General features: G+C 40.3%; 4 protein-coding genes across 13 annotated transcripts in view; 1 reads left to right on the top strand and 3 right to left on the bottom strand.

Annotated features, from left to right (window-relative positions):
- Positions 1-82: 82 nt before the first annotated feature.
- Positions 83-2,150, bottom strand: LOC112460533 (exosome complex component RRP43-like). Its single transcript, XM_025025254.1, has 8 exons — positions 2,066-2,150; positions 1,654-1,945; positions 1,429-1,465; positions 1,220-1,357; positions 703-997; positions 492-612; positions 312-418; positions 83-234 (listed from the first exon to the last, which is right to left on the bottom strand). Exons 2-8 carry the CDS (start codon positions 1,668-1,670, stop codon positions 101-103), a joined length of 849 nt encoding a protein of 282 aa, XP_024881022.1. The 5' UTR covers positions 1,671-1,945; positions 2,066-2,150; the 3' UTR covers positions 83-100.
- A 40-nt stretch (positions 2,151-2,190) lies between these two features.
- Positions 2,191-4,832, top strand: LOC112460527 (serine/threonine-protein kinase PAK 2). The gene has a single exon (XM_025025243.1). The coding sequence runs from the start codon at positions 2,363-2,365 to the stop codon at positions 3,953-3,955; it is 1,593 nt and encodes a 530-aa protein (XP_024881011.1). The 5' UTR covers positions 2,191-2,362; the 3' UTR covers positions 3,956-4,832.
- Positions 4,833-5,947: 1,115 nt separating this feature from the next.
- Positions 5,948-10,114, bottom strand: LOC112460548 (pyruvate dehydrogenase protein X component, mitochondrial-like). The gene is made up of 11 exons (XM_025025278.1): positions 9,817-10,114; positions 9,169-9,350; positions 8,904-9,082; positions 8,589-8,763; positions 8,336-8,508; positions 8,095-8,246; positions 7,865-8,004; positions 7,626-7,802; positions 7,356-7,540; positions 7,152-7,252; positions 5,948-7,069 (listed from the first exon to the last, which is right to left on the bottom strand). Exons 1-11 carry the CDS (start codon positions 9,941-9,943, stop codon positions 6,894-6,896), a joined length of 1,767 nt encoding a protein of 588 aa, XP_024881046.1. The 5' UTR covers positions 9,944-10,114; the 3' UTR covers positions 5,948-6,893.
- Positions 10,115-11,310: 1,196 nt separating this feature from the next.
- Positions 11,311-15,500, bottom strand: part of LOC112460563 — a 91,229-nt gene continuing 87,039 nt past the window's right edge. For 6 of the 10 annotated variants that reach the window (XM_025025305.1, XM_025025308.1, XM_025025313.1 and 3 more), the window contains 5 exons: positions 14,800-15,318; positions 14,417-14,599; positions 14,090-14,192; positions 13,852-13,986; positions 11,311-13,011 (listed from right to left, as the gene is read on the bottom strand). In XM_025025305.1, coding sequence (XP_024881073.1) covers positions 12,899-13,011; positions 13,852-13,986; positions 14,090-14,192; positions 14,417-14,599; positions 14,800-15,318 — 1,053 coding nt within the window. In that variant the 3' untranslated portion in view covers positions 11,311-12,898. Of the gene's footprint in view, positions 13,012-13,106; positions 13,431-13,851; positions 13,987-14,089; positions 14,193-14,416; positions 14,600-14,799; positions 15,319-15,500 lie in introns of those variants that run through there. The other 4 variants (XR_003041453.1, XM_025025307.1, XM_025025309.1 and 1 more) reach the window with 4 other exon arrangements.

Here is a 15,500-nt window from a genome sequence, read left to right as displayed (position 1 = left end):
AATAGACTATATAGCTATCGATATCTTATTACATATTCCATTTTATGTGTCTAATGCGTAAAAGGTGTGAATGCCATTTTGCCTTCTTGAAAAAAAATATTCAAGTATTTATTTCTATATCGTTTACATTCAGCGTCGAGATAGCAGCGTCGATTACCGATCTGACCAACTTTGCTCTCATTTTCGCCATTTCCAGTCCTTTGGAAAGTAGATTCTGAGAGATTGAAATTCCACCTATATTAAATTTAAGATCATTATTATACGTGATGTATAACCCAATAAACACTATTTTACAAATATAAAATACACACCAGGCTTATGTACATAGCAAATCTCTTCCTCATCGTCCATCACGATAGAAAACCTTCCTGATGACAAATCCTCCTCGTCATCTGTAGGATCAGCTACTAACAATTGGCTGCAAACAAAGAGTTGAGTTAGGAAAAGATGACGTACATACGAAATATCTATTACAATAAACTAAAACTGACTTCTCGAATACCGCAAACGATGTAGAAACTGGCGACGTTCTTACAGCAAACATTTTTCTATTTTTTGGGTGTACCACAATTACTCCCGTCTCTTTGTTGTAATTTACCTCAGGTAAGGCCACTGCAAGATAAATTCTCTCATGAAATACAGAAGAGGAATTGGACGCGGATATTATCACATGTTCTCGGACAATATGTAGACGGGACTTACATGTTTTGAGAGCCGCAATTAATGCCCCGGTGCAAGCGTCTATGACCGATCCGTTGTAATTTAGGCACAGAATATCGCAGTACAAGACCCATACTAATTTACCTCTGCAGATACAGAGGTCTGTCAGGTCGAGTGCCGCTGAATTACTCAAAATGATATCTATCGATTTAGAGAGCACCTGCGCCTGTTCGCTCGGCGGGCCGGGACGAAACTTTGAGGAGCACAGAGGTGATAATTCCACATTTGGTACTACGTAGCCGTGATCCGGAGTATCTGCCTTTGGTGTTGCTAATTCCTGAAACAGTACACAATACCGATTAATCGTCACTTTAGCACTGAAATAAGTTAATTATATTTTCAGCTAAAATAAAAATAACAAAAATAAAGACAGCTAGGTCATTATAAAATATTGTATAAATTAACAAACAAAATATCAAACCCACATTAAAATACATGTACTTAAAAAGATATGAAAATGGATATAAACATGCATTAGAACATTGTGAGGCGTACTTACAGCTTTAATACCGCAAACCGCAGTTGTGTCACCCAATTTGAATATTGCTGAACTATCCGCTTGTACAATCGACGAGACATTTACGCTTACTGGCCGAAACGACAAGAATTTCCTGCCATCCGTCCGGATGTCTTGCTCCTGCAAGTGCCAAATTGTTATTAGAAAATTTTATAACACGCTTCTTTAGTCGGTATGTAGAAGATACTTACAAGGTGGTCGTGCAAGTATTTCACAGGATGGATTGTTCTGCAAATACAGTAAAGTGGATAACAAAGTACTACTCAAGATGAAATAAATGTTATAAATCTTTCAATTTTATAAGCTAATCATAGATATCTTCTCAGAAGACGCTACTTCTCTTTTATCCATTTTCATAGAGAGAAGATTTTTATCATGCACTTTGCAATTTATTTTAAAAAAAATGGGATACACACTTGTATTGCAAAGCCATCTGTGTTAAAATTTTCAACACTTTGACTTGATTCAACAGCCTCCTCGTTCGACAACTGTAGATCGCGTGCTGGATCTCGATTTAAGAAAAGAGACGGCGTGGTTAATAAAAAATGAAAAAAGGGATGATGTTTACATGCCGAGAACGTGCTTCTTTCCGGCTCGAAACGCATCTAAGGACTGTAAGGACTGAAGCCTTCAGCCTTCAGGAGAGGGGATTTGAGGCTTCGACCATGCACTAATACAGATAGACCAGCCTGACGGCCTGACCAGCAGCTGCTAGGATTAAAGCTTTATGTGATGGAAATTATATACAATCTTTTTAAATGACCTGTCTTGATTATTTTATTTATTTTGAGACATTTGTTATCAATATTCAAATTACGGAATACGTACGCTTTGCGAATAATCGATTCTCGCGACGCTAGTGCGGCCAATAATGTCGCCTGGTGACGCGCGCGACCGTCGCGCTGCCAGCTGCCAGCACTGACGACGTCCGCTCGGCGCTCGCCGCCGGTGTGTAATCGGTGTAATCGGGCGTGAGACTCGACGATATGATCGTTGTGTGGCGGACGAGGATCCGCGTTACGTTAGCATGAGTATCTGAGATCGCAGAGGTTTGCCCTAGTGTCTTTTACTCTCTTTCTCCTCGAGATTTCGCGATCGCGAGATCGCACGCGCGCGCACGAGAGAATGAGCCTCAGCCTGACGAAGCTGTTCTCGAAGAAGAGGAGCGGTCACGCCGTCGACACCGTCGCCGCGGAGATCGGCCCGCCTACCAACGTCTCGCACGAGTTCCACGTGAGCAAGAATGCGGAGACCGGACAGCTGGAGGGCCTGCCGGACCCGTGGATACGCCTGCTCAACACGCAGATCTCCAAGTCGGAGCAGGACGAGCACCCGGACGCCGCGTTGCAGGCCATCAAGTTCTACAACTACTCGATCAAGCGCAAGCCGCAGGACCAGGAGGTATTCAAGCCGTTCGTCACGCAGGACCTGATCGAGGAGGAGTCGCAGGAGATCGACAACATCCTGACGAAGAAGTACCAGTCGGACGGATCCGACGACGATCGCCTGACATCCGAGAGCTCGACGGACGAGCGGACGTCGTTGCCCAAGCTGCCGCCGAAGGTGAACAAGCCGCCAAAACCGCCGAAACCGCCGAAACCACCGAAGCCGCCAAAGCCGGCGCCGCGCAGGTGCCACGACAGGGTGGAGAAGACCCTCACCGAGATCCTCGAGGATCTGAACACGTATCGGATCAGCGACGGTGAGGACTATCCGCCGCGTGAAGAGGAGGAGGAGGAGGAGGAAGAGGAGAACGTTGCGCCGAGTAGAATAGAGGAGAGTCCCATCCTGCGAAGGAAGACCGAGTGCACCGATGTGAGACTCAGTGACGAACAGGTATACGAGGAGCTCCGGGCTATCTGCCAGCGCGGGGATCCCAACTTGCGCTTCGAAAGAACTAAGGAGGTAGGCGCCGGTGCCTCCGGAACTGTGTTCATAGCCACCGATCTTCAATACGGTCAGAAAGTAGCCATTAAGGACATAGACTTGTCGAAGCAGCCAAAGAAAGAGTTGATATTAACAGAGATCAAGATTCTCAAGCAGTTTCAGCATCCAAATCTGGTCAATTTCCTTGACGCTTACCTGGTGGACGAGCATCTTTGGGTGGTGATGGAGCTGCTGGAGGGCGGGCCACTCACCGACGTGGTTACCGAGACTGTGATGAAGGAGATCCAGATTGCTGCCGTCTGCAGAGAGGTCCTCAAAGCGATAAGCTTCCTGCACACCAGGGGCATCATTCACCGGGACATCAAGTCGGACAATGTGCTGTTGGGGATGAACGGTACGGTGAAGGTTACGGACTTTGGTTTTTGCGCGAATATCGACGGTGACGAGAAACGACAGACTATGGTCGGTACTCCGTACTGGATGGCGCCGGAAGTGGTAACGAGAAAACAGTACGGCAAGAAAGTGGACATCTGGTCGCTAGGTATAATGGCCATCGAGATGATAGAGGGAGAGCCGCCTTACATGAAGGAAACACCGTTGAGAGCGTTATACTTGATCGCTGCCATTGGTAAACCATCCATTCCGAGGTGGGACAGCCTCAGTCCGACGTTCCAGAACTTCTTAGAGAGATGCCTCGCCGTAGAAGTCGACGAGAGAGCGACCGCCGACGAGTTGCTCTCTCATCCATTCCTGGAAAACTGTGCGGAATTATCTACTCTCACCCCGTTGATCCGTGCGGCGCAGAGAATTCTCCACAAAGTGTTTCACTAAATACTTTTTAAAACAATTTTATACCGTAACATTCATGATACGCCGGTTTCACGACACTTCATTGCTGCTTAGGGATGAAAAGAAGATACTTCTGTAATTGAAAGCATCAAAAGAATTTCGTAATTATTACTGCGTATACACACATTCGATTTTAATATCTTAAACTTATTATTTGACTGCCCTCCGTCTTTATTCCACTATGCTGGTTTACATATGTACGAAACCAAAGCATAGTAATGACGCTTGATAGTCATTTTAAGATTTTATTCAAATCGTTGTTGAAAAAGAACCTAAATAGTTATTTTTATGCTACTTAATTATGTCAGGATTATTATTATTGCAAGATGGTATCGTGTAGAAATTATTGGTGGAAATATTCAAGCAAATTTGTCAACTTTTAAAAGAAGCTATCTACTCTGTTACGTGCAATATGATCAATTAGGATTTTACTCAGGTATATTTCCGCTCAATGACTATGTAGATGGGCATTTTGCCAACTCAAGTTCAGTATTTACCGGAACAATAAAGTTTTAGCTGTAAATAATTGTGGACAGAATACATTTTTATATGCTGTTTTTGAAGAATGAGTGGAATACATACAATATTTTGAAATATTGTTCTTTTAATACCAGTTATAAAACGATCATAATGCAGAATTTCATAATTATTCTTCTTAAAAACTGTACTTAGATCACTGTACAGAAGCATCAAGATACAAGAAAGACAATAGCGGAATCAAGTATATAATCTCTGATAACAATGAGAGCCCATCAAATTTGAAGCTCTTAACTCTTTCCAAGAAAACTGGATAAGGCACATGATAATATAAATAATAAGATAAGTTATTTGACTATCTAAGTTTTTTGAATTTATAACTTACAAGCTTTTTGACTTTATAACTTTTAACTTACAAGTTATTTGAATTCATAAAAAAAATTACACGTTGAAAAATTGTTATTAATCAGGTATGAAATATATTCAAAAAATTGTATTTTGTGCATAAAATTGAGTAACACTGTTCGCTATCGTAAAGCAATATGTTGAAACGTAATTGTTGCGAATTATATAACCACCGTACAATGCATTTTTATCAAATCACCAAGATGCACACGAACACACGGTTTTGTAAGACTTTTATTCCTACTTTTATAAAACGTATACCTTTTTGGAAACTTTTTGTATTTCCTAAGAGCGCGATATTGCTCAAACATAATATTCGTATAGGTATATTTTTTAAATAACCGATATACTATATGTATATAAACTGATATGATCAATAGTGTTTATAATGCGATGAATAAATGCGTGTAATACGATTAAATTACTGTAAAAAATGAATATCTAGATATTTAAGATAATTCTAGCAAGTAATATCAAGTATATATATATATAAAATCACGACTGTGATAAATGAAAGTTATATTAATATTTCTATAGAATATAATTTATGTGTTTTACCATACATATTATACTATATTAAATTACTGGAAACATCAAAAGTTGTGACAATAGCTCGAAGTATATAATTATTATATATTATAAGCAGGACAAGTGTTATGTTTCAATCAGATAACATATTAACATATGTGCCGATAAACAAATGTATTTAAACAGTATTGTAATCGTTTGCACGATTTGAAACAAAAAATGCATTATTATTTGTATATTCTATTAATTTTTTGTTAAGATATATTCAAAGAGTTTTCGAAAAAATCATTAAAATTAAAAAAAATGCGTAAGACGTATATCGTATGATATTCTAATAGTTGTGCCTCATAAAATAAATGTATAAGATTCTAATTATAATAATAATTAATAATAGGCACAAAAATATTATCATGCAATAATCACGTGTGAAATTATGATTATAGTGAAAATCAGATGTGAGATTCTGTAATGTGACTTCGAGAATTATATGTATTATTTTTTTTCTGTATATTTAGATTGGATAGAGGAGAAAAATGGACACTAATACATCCGTAAGACATCACGTATTTTAGACAATAAATATTTTATTCAGAAGATAAATTCTTCATTAAAACTATATCCCAATAATCCTATTTAAATTATAAGATTATATACAAGTGAGTCATTTATTTATACATTTCCAATTAATAAATTAATCGGAAGTAAACCGTGTGTTTTATTGCACGAGTTTCTAAATATGCAAAAATTACTATCTTTAAATATTTATAGTAATATGATACAATGAAGACATATACGTCGTAACTTTGACTCAGAAGATCATGTATACATCGTGTATATGGTTCCTATATCGCAGGGCCAATAATTTGCAGATATTTACAAAAGTAGACTAAATATGAACGTTCTAATTATTTACAAAATTAAATACAATAATGGACACTTACTCTCTGTCAATCTTTTTGTGGATATTAACCCCTAATTAAAATTTTTTTTTAATAATTTAAAAATTATATTGAAATTAAAGAATCTATTGAGAATCATAAATTAACGTTTAACATTTGGTTTCACTCAATGTTATCATTAATTAATTTACGAAAGTGAGAATATGTCCATAATATTGCTTGTTTTAAATATCATTTTGGCAGTATGAACATATAAACTATTTCCTTTGGTCAAAGTTTTTAATAACGAACGGCGTTATTTGTAAAACGTTTTCATATAAATATATAAGTCGTACTTTCTATATTTGCTTACATATGGCACGAAAAATAGGACTAATATTAATCAATTCTTCCGTTTATTACAAAAACAGCCAAACAACAATCATGCATTTATATTGCATTATATACAATTATATTGGTTAATATTGAGCATTTTTCTACTTAAATTCTATTTTTTAAAAAGCATAGTAATATAGTTACAAAAACAATGATATTTAACTCTCTTGACGCAAGAAAACGAGCTGTTTTTGCAATAAACGCTTTGAACGAGATGAATATTCTATTACGGGCGATTAATACGCATCGCGTTTGTACCTCAGTGCCTGCATTCTGCCAGCTGCGAGAAAAGCTGGATCCTCCAGCATTGCTCTTAGAATAGCCAAGAATTCGGCTGCTTGATCCTCGTCGATCGCTCGTCTGTCGTACGATAGCGTTGTCGTCATTTTGGTTACTTTCATTAACGAGGAATCTGCAAGACGTTACAAAAGTACTATTAGTTACAGTCAGAAATCAGTTTGGGATCATTTACAAAATCTTTCACAAAATATTACCCAGCTCTTCTCGTCCCGAACCTACAGCTAGTACGGCAGTTTGTGGAGGATTTATAATGGCAGAAAACTTCTTGATACCAAACATTCCCAAATTCGAAATTCTGCATAATAAAATTGCATATGTACGCTGTACAGTCGTGGACTGAAAGGTTGTCCGGTTTATACGCGCGCGCGCGTACATACTTTTCAGTTATGAAGACTTACGTGAACGTTCCGCCTTGAAACTCGTGTGGTTTAAGCTTCCCATTTTTCGCCTTTTCAGCCAATTCTCGAATATTTTTAGAAATATCTGATAGGCTCTTAGTAGCAGTGTCGAATACTATTGGAGTAATCAGACCTGTTTTTGTCGCGACTGCCACAGACACATCCACCTTTGGAACTCGAACGATCTAACGCCAGTCGATTGTTAATATTATAATTGAATCGCGTATCCTAACGCAATTATATCATAATATTAAAACTAAACATACTAACCTGTCCATTTTGATACAACGTGTTTATATCAGGACACTCGACGAGCGCGTGAGCGACGGCCTTGACGACAAAGTCGTTAATTGATACACTTATAGCCTCCGTTTTTAGCTTTCCGCGGAGCTCCACTAACTTGCCGATATTTATATCCACAACTGCGTAAGAATGTGGTATAGTTCTCTGAGAAAGAAAAATCATTTTAATTAAATTAAACAAATAATAAAAAATCTGTCGTAACGTACCTTTGACTCTCCGAGTCGTTTGGCGATAACGGCACGAATGTTGGATACTTCGATGTCTTCGTATGGAGACGGTCGGCCAACTGGGACAGATGTTTCTTCTGGACTGGGAGAACGTGCCTTAACAGTCCCTGGAGCCGGTGCTGCAAAGAGATAATCGTTAAATAAATATATTAAATATTACACAGAGCTACCCTAGGCGAGACAATATTATTATAGTATATCGCATTTACCGGATTTAGGCGTAACTTTTTGAACGTTGTGCGCCTGAATATACGCCAGAACGTCGCTTTTCAATAAACGGTTTGGCCGTCCAGTGCCCTTGATTGACCCAGAGCTCAGATTATATTCCTCCAGCAATCTTTTCACTGCCAAACCATACACTCTATGCGGAACATATTTAATATTTAATGGAATACGTTCATTTAGAAATAATGAATAATTATATAAATTATTAAAAAGATGAATACACACTGCCCACTTGATGGCGGTTTGGCATCAGCTGGTGCAGCCGGTTGAGCAGAACTCGGTGCTGCAGATGGTGCTGGTTTAGCTGACGTCGGGGCAACAGCCTGTTTCCAATCCATTCCTTTCTCAACTATAACAGCTATCAACTGTCCCACTTCTACTTGAGAACCTTCTGGAACCTAATAAATGACAATATTAAGCTAAGGAAGAACGTAATTTGCCCCATGCAGAATTTTGTCGTTAATAATTAAATACGTACAAGAATTTTTGCGAGTACGCCTTCCTCATCCATTTCGAAGCTCATGACGGCTTTATCCGTCTGTATGTCGGCCAACGAGTCACCCGGCTCTATTTCATCACCTTCTTTCTTCAGCCACTTCATGATCGTACCTGTTGTCATGGTTGGCGATAGGGCAGGCATAGCAATGTTTTGCCTGGAAATTAGATGAATTATTTGAAAACTGTTTCTGAAAACGTGGCTTTCCAAGCGTGTGAATACATAAGCATCATTTTCGCTTTATTTGTATTACTTTAAAGCAAAGTATGACCTAATGTGCTTATTAAAGGATCGTACTGGCCGGGTGGTGGTTCCGCTGACGTGACAGGAGGGCTTGGCTCAGCGGAGGACGGTGCTGCTGAAGAAGCTTGTGCCGAAGAACTGTCTGGCATTTCTACTGTTTTCCAGTCTTCATCAGCCTCAACAGTGAGAGCTATCAGAGTTCCTACTTTAATATCTTTTGTTCCTTCAGGTACCTAATCAATAATATATCTCTCATATAATTTGTACGTAATACATAGATACGATTTGATTGATTTGTTCGCTACATTTATCTACTTACAATTATCTTTGCCATCACACCTTCGTCGTCAAATTCCATCGTGACAACGGCTTTGTCAGTCTGAATATCCGCAATAGCGTCACCGGGAGAGATCGTGTCGCCTTCCTTCTTGAACCACTTCACTATGGTGCCGCTTTCCATGGTGGGCGATAAAGACGGCATCAACAATTCCTTTCCCGTCACTGAAAGCAAATCGTCACCTCATTTAACATCCTTCGCTTCATGGAATTAAAAGCTCAAATGGTACTATCATAAATTTGCAATAAATTTAAATATTGCAATCAAGTAAACTGTTTCAAGACGAACATTTTCTTTCCTGCGAAATAAGATTTAAGGAAATTGCCGGGAAAGGAAACGAATATATACTGAAAAATATGTTGACCGACAGGTAACACGTGAAAATGAAAAAATCGGTTGCATAACCAGAAGGACACGGAAACTCGTTTATCGAGCGCAACAAAAGGCTAAATTTACGTTCCAGGATCTTTAAGTTCGTTTTTCACGCTTCCGTTTAACATTCGCATCGAGATAGCTTCGTCTCTCGCGGATATTTCCATCGAAATTTGGTTCTTCTCCGAGAGAGGGTAACCTCCAAATCGACGGACGTCGCGAGGGAAAGAAATCGCGGTTTTTGAATAAATGTCGTACCGTCGAGGATACTGCTGGTGCGAAAGCATAATCGTTGACACTTTAAGGGCACGGGGATACGCGGCGCGACGTGATTAGTGTACTTTAGTGACAGGAGCACGAGCCTGGACCTTATCATGTGCGCCATTTTTCACGTCAGGCCACCAAGTGTCCGAAGGTCCGAAGTGTCGTGATCGTCGTGATGTTGGATGCTGCCTGCGACCGTGACCGGCGTGTGACCTCAAACCGATTGACCTTTTGTTCATCAGTGTCGAATCAATTGGCTGGTCCCAATACTATCCACTATCAATTAAGTCTTTATCTCGGCCTCCACATAATTCACTCGCAGTTCTTTTTCTCTTTCCAGCGGTTCTCTCGCTCAATTTTTATCTCGCTGGAAGAGAACGTTCAAGTTAAAATCTGACTCAAAAATTCTTAGTATCTAAATTTGTTGCAAGCTTACTGCAGTGAAATAATTTCAAAGTTTCAATCGTCGAGAGGAAGATTATAATAAATGAATTAAAAAACGTCAATCTAATTGAAACAACTAATTCGATATGTATTTTATCTTAGGTGTTTAACAGAAATATCTTATCAATCTTCAAGCTAGATAGATTGATTATTTAAATCTATATTGTTACTTGACTAATTAAATTTTGGATTACGAGGAGGATAAAAAACGACTCCGCCGCTTTTGCTCGCCGTACGATTTTTATTTCATTCGTTATAACAATAACAGTTGTTCTGTCCCGTGGTAGTTCGCATAGTGTGTGTCTCGCCTATTATAATAATATTTCGCGACGTATCCCTCGCATTCCGTGGACGTCGCGTCGTTTATTCGAATTACGAATTACGAGACCGGAGAGTGACCGGACTTGGCGCGCGCGGCGTTTGAGTTTGGCGGCGATCGTCGAAGCGCGTATCGCGATTGTCGATACTATCGACGAGCGCGCGCCTGCGATTCTCGAAGTTGACACCGGGATGAATCGGTTGACGGCAGGCGAACTTTCGCAAGTGGTAGCCCGGTGTCCCTCCGAATTCGCCGACCGGGCGGCCGTGCCGTTTGCATCGTGCGCGATTATGTACAGAATAAACGTCGTGAGTACAGTGCCTATACAGTGACGCGCGGGGTGTATACGTGTGTGCGCGCGCGGATTACATCGTTATAAAAAACTTATTACTAAGAGCTCCGGGAGTTAGTGGGAGTGTGTGTCTCAAGTTGGAGAACGCGTAAGGGAGCCCGGTTACGAATCGCCCCTCCAGCATCCGGGTGGAATCTCGCGGTCGCCGAGCCCGAGGGTGAGTCTATAATTTCCAAGATTATTCCAAATTCTACGTTGGCTCTCAAATAGATTCTGCCGGCCGACACGGTTCTTTTTGGAGCAGTAAAATATATATACATTGAAATTATATATAATTTTTCAATATGCATCTAATATCATAATATAAATATATATACTGATAAATATATTATAATGTTATTTACATATATATTACAATATTATTTACACAGTATATATATAATATATGTTTCTTGTGTAAATAATATTATATATCATATGTATACTGAATATGAATTTCAAATAGACTCTGCCGACCAATCATGATTCATTTTAGACCAATAAAATATATATACATAAAAATTATATGTAATTTTTCGATATATATAACATTTTAATGTATACTGAATATGAATTTTATATATGTATGTATTTATAAGACTGTGTCCAAAATTGCACCTCGACGCCGGAGGGATACAGCAACAATACCGAATAACGAAATTAATATCTCGATATTGAGCTCGACTTGAAGTATCGACAAAATTCAAGCCGAACGAAATTTAACGTAAGATATTCATCGCTATACGATCGTTTCCTCGCGCTTTTATAATAACGTTCCAGCGATCGCTACGGCGATTCTTTTAATTGACGATCGTTCAATCGCTCGTGATAGGAATTTGGCACTCTTCCCTCATGACCGTGTGTGTGTGTGAGACAACTGCTCTAAACATTAAAACGCCATACTACAATGGCCCGTGAAAAATCGTGTAGGTATATAACGCTAATATCAACGGGCGCTTCAGAAGCGTATGTATCGTGCGCACCTTACAATCTATAGTTTTACACGGTATAATCCTCGCGAACTCGCTCTCGCCAAGTTCGACGAACGAAATCGTGCAGGCTCGATCATTTTAGCGCAAGTATTTTTCGTAAAACAACCGTAAAACACTTTTCTCCTCCGATCTCGACGCGTTGCACAACCGTATGTCGCGTTTTGTCCTCGTTAAAATGACGAGCCTGCCGTGCCGAATAAAATCTAAATATGGTACCACCTCGCTCGGATTTCGGTAAGGGGTCGCGGCAAGTTTCGCGTCGCTCGCCTGTGGGTCGACGTATATAAAAGTTCGCCTCGCTCGAAAATGATTGTATACGTAAAACGGGATAAAGGTACGTAACGGTATATATCCAAATCAGTTTCTCAGTCGGGAGGTTTCGCAGTCTCCTGTGCTTGTATACAAATACGCGTACGATTTGAAAACTTTCGAAAAAAGAACTCGTCGAAGAGACGCGGTAAAAGGTTCTTCCAAAGCCCCGGATTATTATCGCCCGGTAGCGCGCGTTCGTCGCGCGGACGAGGTTCGGCCGGTCCGCCGGGATTTTCAACGCTCGCTGGACGCCAGGGTTAGTAAAAAATGACGATAAGTCTCGCGATAACGTGCGATTTAATTGGAAAAAGATGAGCTCGCGGTCCTGACGAACGTTCGTTCACGAATTCCTTTCTATCGCGCAGCCTCGCGCCGCTTGCGCTTCCCTCACACGCTTCTTCGTGTGTACCTTGCGTACGTTACGAGCTCCTATCAAGTTAACAAATAATGAACAGCTACTTATTATCATGTTATTTAGTCGATGATTATGTACAATGCAATCGGTGCGCGAGAATAAAAAGCACTCTTTCTCAGTACTTCGCGCGAATTTCCGCGCGTTTCTTAACTAGTCGTCGGGGGGAAAAAAGTTTCTCCCGTTCTTCTCTTCCTTGTTGTCCTTTCTCGTTCTTCGTATTGGCAGTAGTTTTTGTGCTTCTGTTTGTGCCTCTGGGATGACGCTTAGGAGTAGAAGTTCTCTCGCTGCTGATAAAGTGGTAAAGGAGCCACGGGCGAGAGGTCCTCGTCGTCTAAGCTCGACTCAGTTTTCAGAGGAAGCGTCGCTAGAGCTTTCACTGCGATAAAGCAATCGTAGATTAGAAATTAATTAATTATATTAATGTAAATATTAATATAATAAAAATATAATATATAATAATAAATACAATATTAATTAATAATATTGCAAATCAATACGTTTATTGAAAGTGAGAGATCTCATTATCTTCTTTTACTATTTAATATATTTTTATTTCTTACCATTTTTGTCTCGACTATCCCTATTATTTGTCGTTTGCGATAGTTATCCTATTTCAATAAACGTATGTCGACAGAAGTAATGCGATTGCATCTGCTTAGCTTGATCGGAGGGGAAAAATATAGCAGAAAGAAAGACGAAAAAAAAGATGAAAAAACAAACCTGAAAATGATAATGTGACGTGCGTGTCCTATAGGGAGGGATGGAGTAAGCATGTCGATCAGTGTGCCTGGTTACCTACACACAAGCACAAAACAATCCAAACAACAATCCAAATTCCCTAAAGACGAAACTAATATTCGCCGTCTTGAAAACAAAAGCCGTTAATAAAATCGTAAAAAAGTAGCATGTATAACTAATGCATGCGTGTTCGCATTTGTGAAAAGATTACGCGAACGAAATATGCGCAATATAAACTATAAATCCGCTCAAATCGAATGAACGTTGAAACGTTAGAACGTCGCCTCTGTAAGCGGTAAGAGAAATAAAAATCGTACTAGTGATATCGAGAACTAATCGTTGCATCGAACGTGGTAGAAAAAAATTCGTTTTTTTTTGCTTTCTAGAAGCTAAACGAAAACGAGCATGCTGCCATAGCTGTTACGTATAAACGATTACAAATCATGCATCGTGTTTGAAATATATTATCGACACGTACCCGCTACCATCTTACTTTTCTCCATCACTTGCTTCGCCAATATCTGATTAAGCTGAAGAATGTGTTCCCTCTGTCGCTTTTCTTCCACTACCTTGCGCTTCAAGGTGTCTGATTTTTCTACGTTAGAATCATCGTCTGAAATCACATGCATATTTATAAAAAATATTCTTGTTATAACCATTATCGTATACACAGAAAATTGTTAAGTTGAGAGGAAGGGGAAATATATGTCGCGTACCACCTCCTTCCGGCGCGGTCACGGTTGTTTCCGAAAGCATTTTCCTAATCGCTTCCGCCTTCTTTAAACGTTGCTCCTGTTCTTCCGCTGTTAGCTCCGGCGTCTGAAAAATTAAAAACATAGATATAACACAGAGCTTAATTTAATTTAATTTAATTCATACACTCATGTCGCAGAAGAATTATATAAATAATATAATTAAATATTATCTCGTAATATAAATTCTCAACAATGTAGTCTTCCGATTTTTAGTTGTCACGTCAAAAGTACGGACTAAATTGATTTTTGTAAAATTTAAAGAGATTAACGAATACAAGTTGCAAGTACCTGTTCAGGAATATATCGCTCGGGAATGACAATCTTATTAGGCGTGCCTAACAGCTGATCTATGGTGCTCTCGTTATATTTCAACTCCTTGTGACTCAACGTCGATCGCACCACATCCGGGGCGTTTATCCTGGGTCTGAGCGCTCTTTCCATGTCCAGATCGTCCCTGGCTCTACCCATACCCTAGAAATTGTCAAAGAACCCGTAACGTATGAGCGTAAGATCAGAGTTTTTTTTTCTGCCACGACGGGCAATAGAACGGCACAGCGAAGCGATGAGTCGAAAGCGAGTGTGACAGGAAGTAGACAAGGTGAGACACAGATAGATGAAAACAGGGGAGTGAGAGAAAGAGAACAGAAGTTAAAATGTTAAACAAAAAATACCATCTTCGAGAAAGTGTCCTCTAGATCGAGCACCGGTTTGCTACTAGACACAGTGTAATGCCGCCTCTTTTCGCGAGGTATTTGCCTTCGTCTCGGTCCCTCCACCCTCTTCTCCGTCATCTCTTTGATAATCTGTTTGGCAGCCTCGCTCTTGAATACCGGCGACAATTGCGGCGATTCGGACTGGTTTGCGTTCGTCGTCGTCGCGGCGGCGGCGGCGGCGGCGGCGGCCGGTCTCTCATGAATGCCGACGTTAGCCGGCGACGTTAATTCGGGGCTCATGGCACCCGCGAGAGTGCCGATTTTCTCGTATTGCCTGTACGGTCCGAGCGAGTAGTTGTGATAGTGAGGCTGCGCGGCGACCGTCGCCGCTTGCGACGGATAATTCTGGCTCTGGCACGGGCTGTACGACGAGGCGGTGGAGTAGTTGGGCGAGCTCATCGGCACGTGAGAGCTGGACGTAGGGCTATCCGTGTACGGTGACAGAGTGCTATCGGAGCTGCCGTCGTGACTTTCGAACTGCGATGGAGCGTCAAAAAAAAATTGTCAAACGCCGGGATCGAGTGGGATTAACAAAAAAAAGAAAAACGGGCGGGCGAGACGAGCGGCTGGATGCTCGGCATTGCTCGGGGTGTAGAATAAAAATCATCGATAATACTCGCAAAAAAATACATGTATATGCCAACGAACATGGAGAAGTG

The sequence above is a fragment of the Temnothorax curvispinosus genome, unplaced genomic scaffold (assembly GCF_003070985.1).
Source record: "Temnothorax curvispinosus isolate PA1 unplaced genomic scaffold, ASM307098v1 QBEX01010630.1, whole genome shotgun sequence".
Classification (NCBI taxonomy): Eukaryota; Metazoa; Arthropoda; class Insecta; order Hymenoptera; family Formicidae; genus Temnothorax; species Temnothorax curvispinosus.
The sequence above is the reverse complement of the archived record's forward strand: the minus strand, read 5'-3'. Positions and strand labels throughout refer to the sequence as shown.

What these genes read in the sequence shown, in the direction of transcription:
- LOC112460533 (XM_025025254.1), bottom strand. An exon ending in AATTGCGGCTCTCAAAACAT is followed by an intron (nt 613 to 702) that starts GTAAGTCCCGTC and finishes TTTATCTTGCAG; the next exon opens with TGGCCTTACCTGAGGTAAAT. An exon ending in TTGCTATGTACATAAGCCTG is followed by an intron (nt 235 to 311) that starts GTGTGTATTTTA and finishes AATTTAATATAG; the next exon opens with GTGGAATTTCAATCTCTCAG.
- LOC112460527 (XM_025025243.1), top strand. Translation starts at nt 2,363, where the DNA reads ATGAGCCTCAGCCTGACGAAGCTGTTCTCGAAGAAGAGGAGCGGTCAC.
- LOC112460548 (XM_025025278.1), bottom strand. Translation starts at nt 9,943, where the DNA reads ATGGCGCACATGATAAGGTCCAGGCTCGTGCTCCTGTCACTAAAGTAC. An exon ending in AAACCGCCATCAAGTGGGCA is followed by an intron (nt 8,247 to 8,335) that starts GTGTGTATTCAT and finishes TGTTCCGCATAG; the next exon opens with AGTGTATGGTTTGGCAGTGA. An exon ending in TTCGGGACGAGAAGAGCTGG is followed by an intron (nt 7,070 to 7,151) that starts GTAATATTTTGT and finishes AACGTCTTGCAG; the next exon opens with ATTCCTCGTTAATGAAAGTA.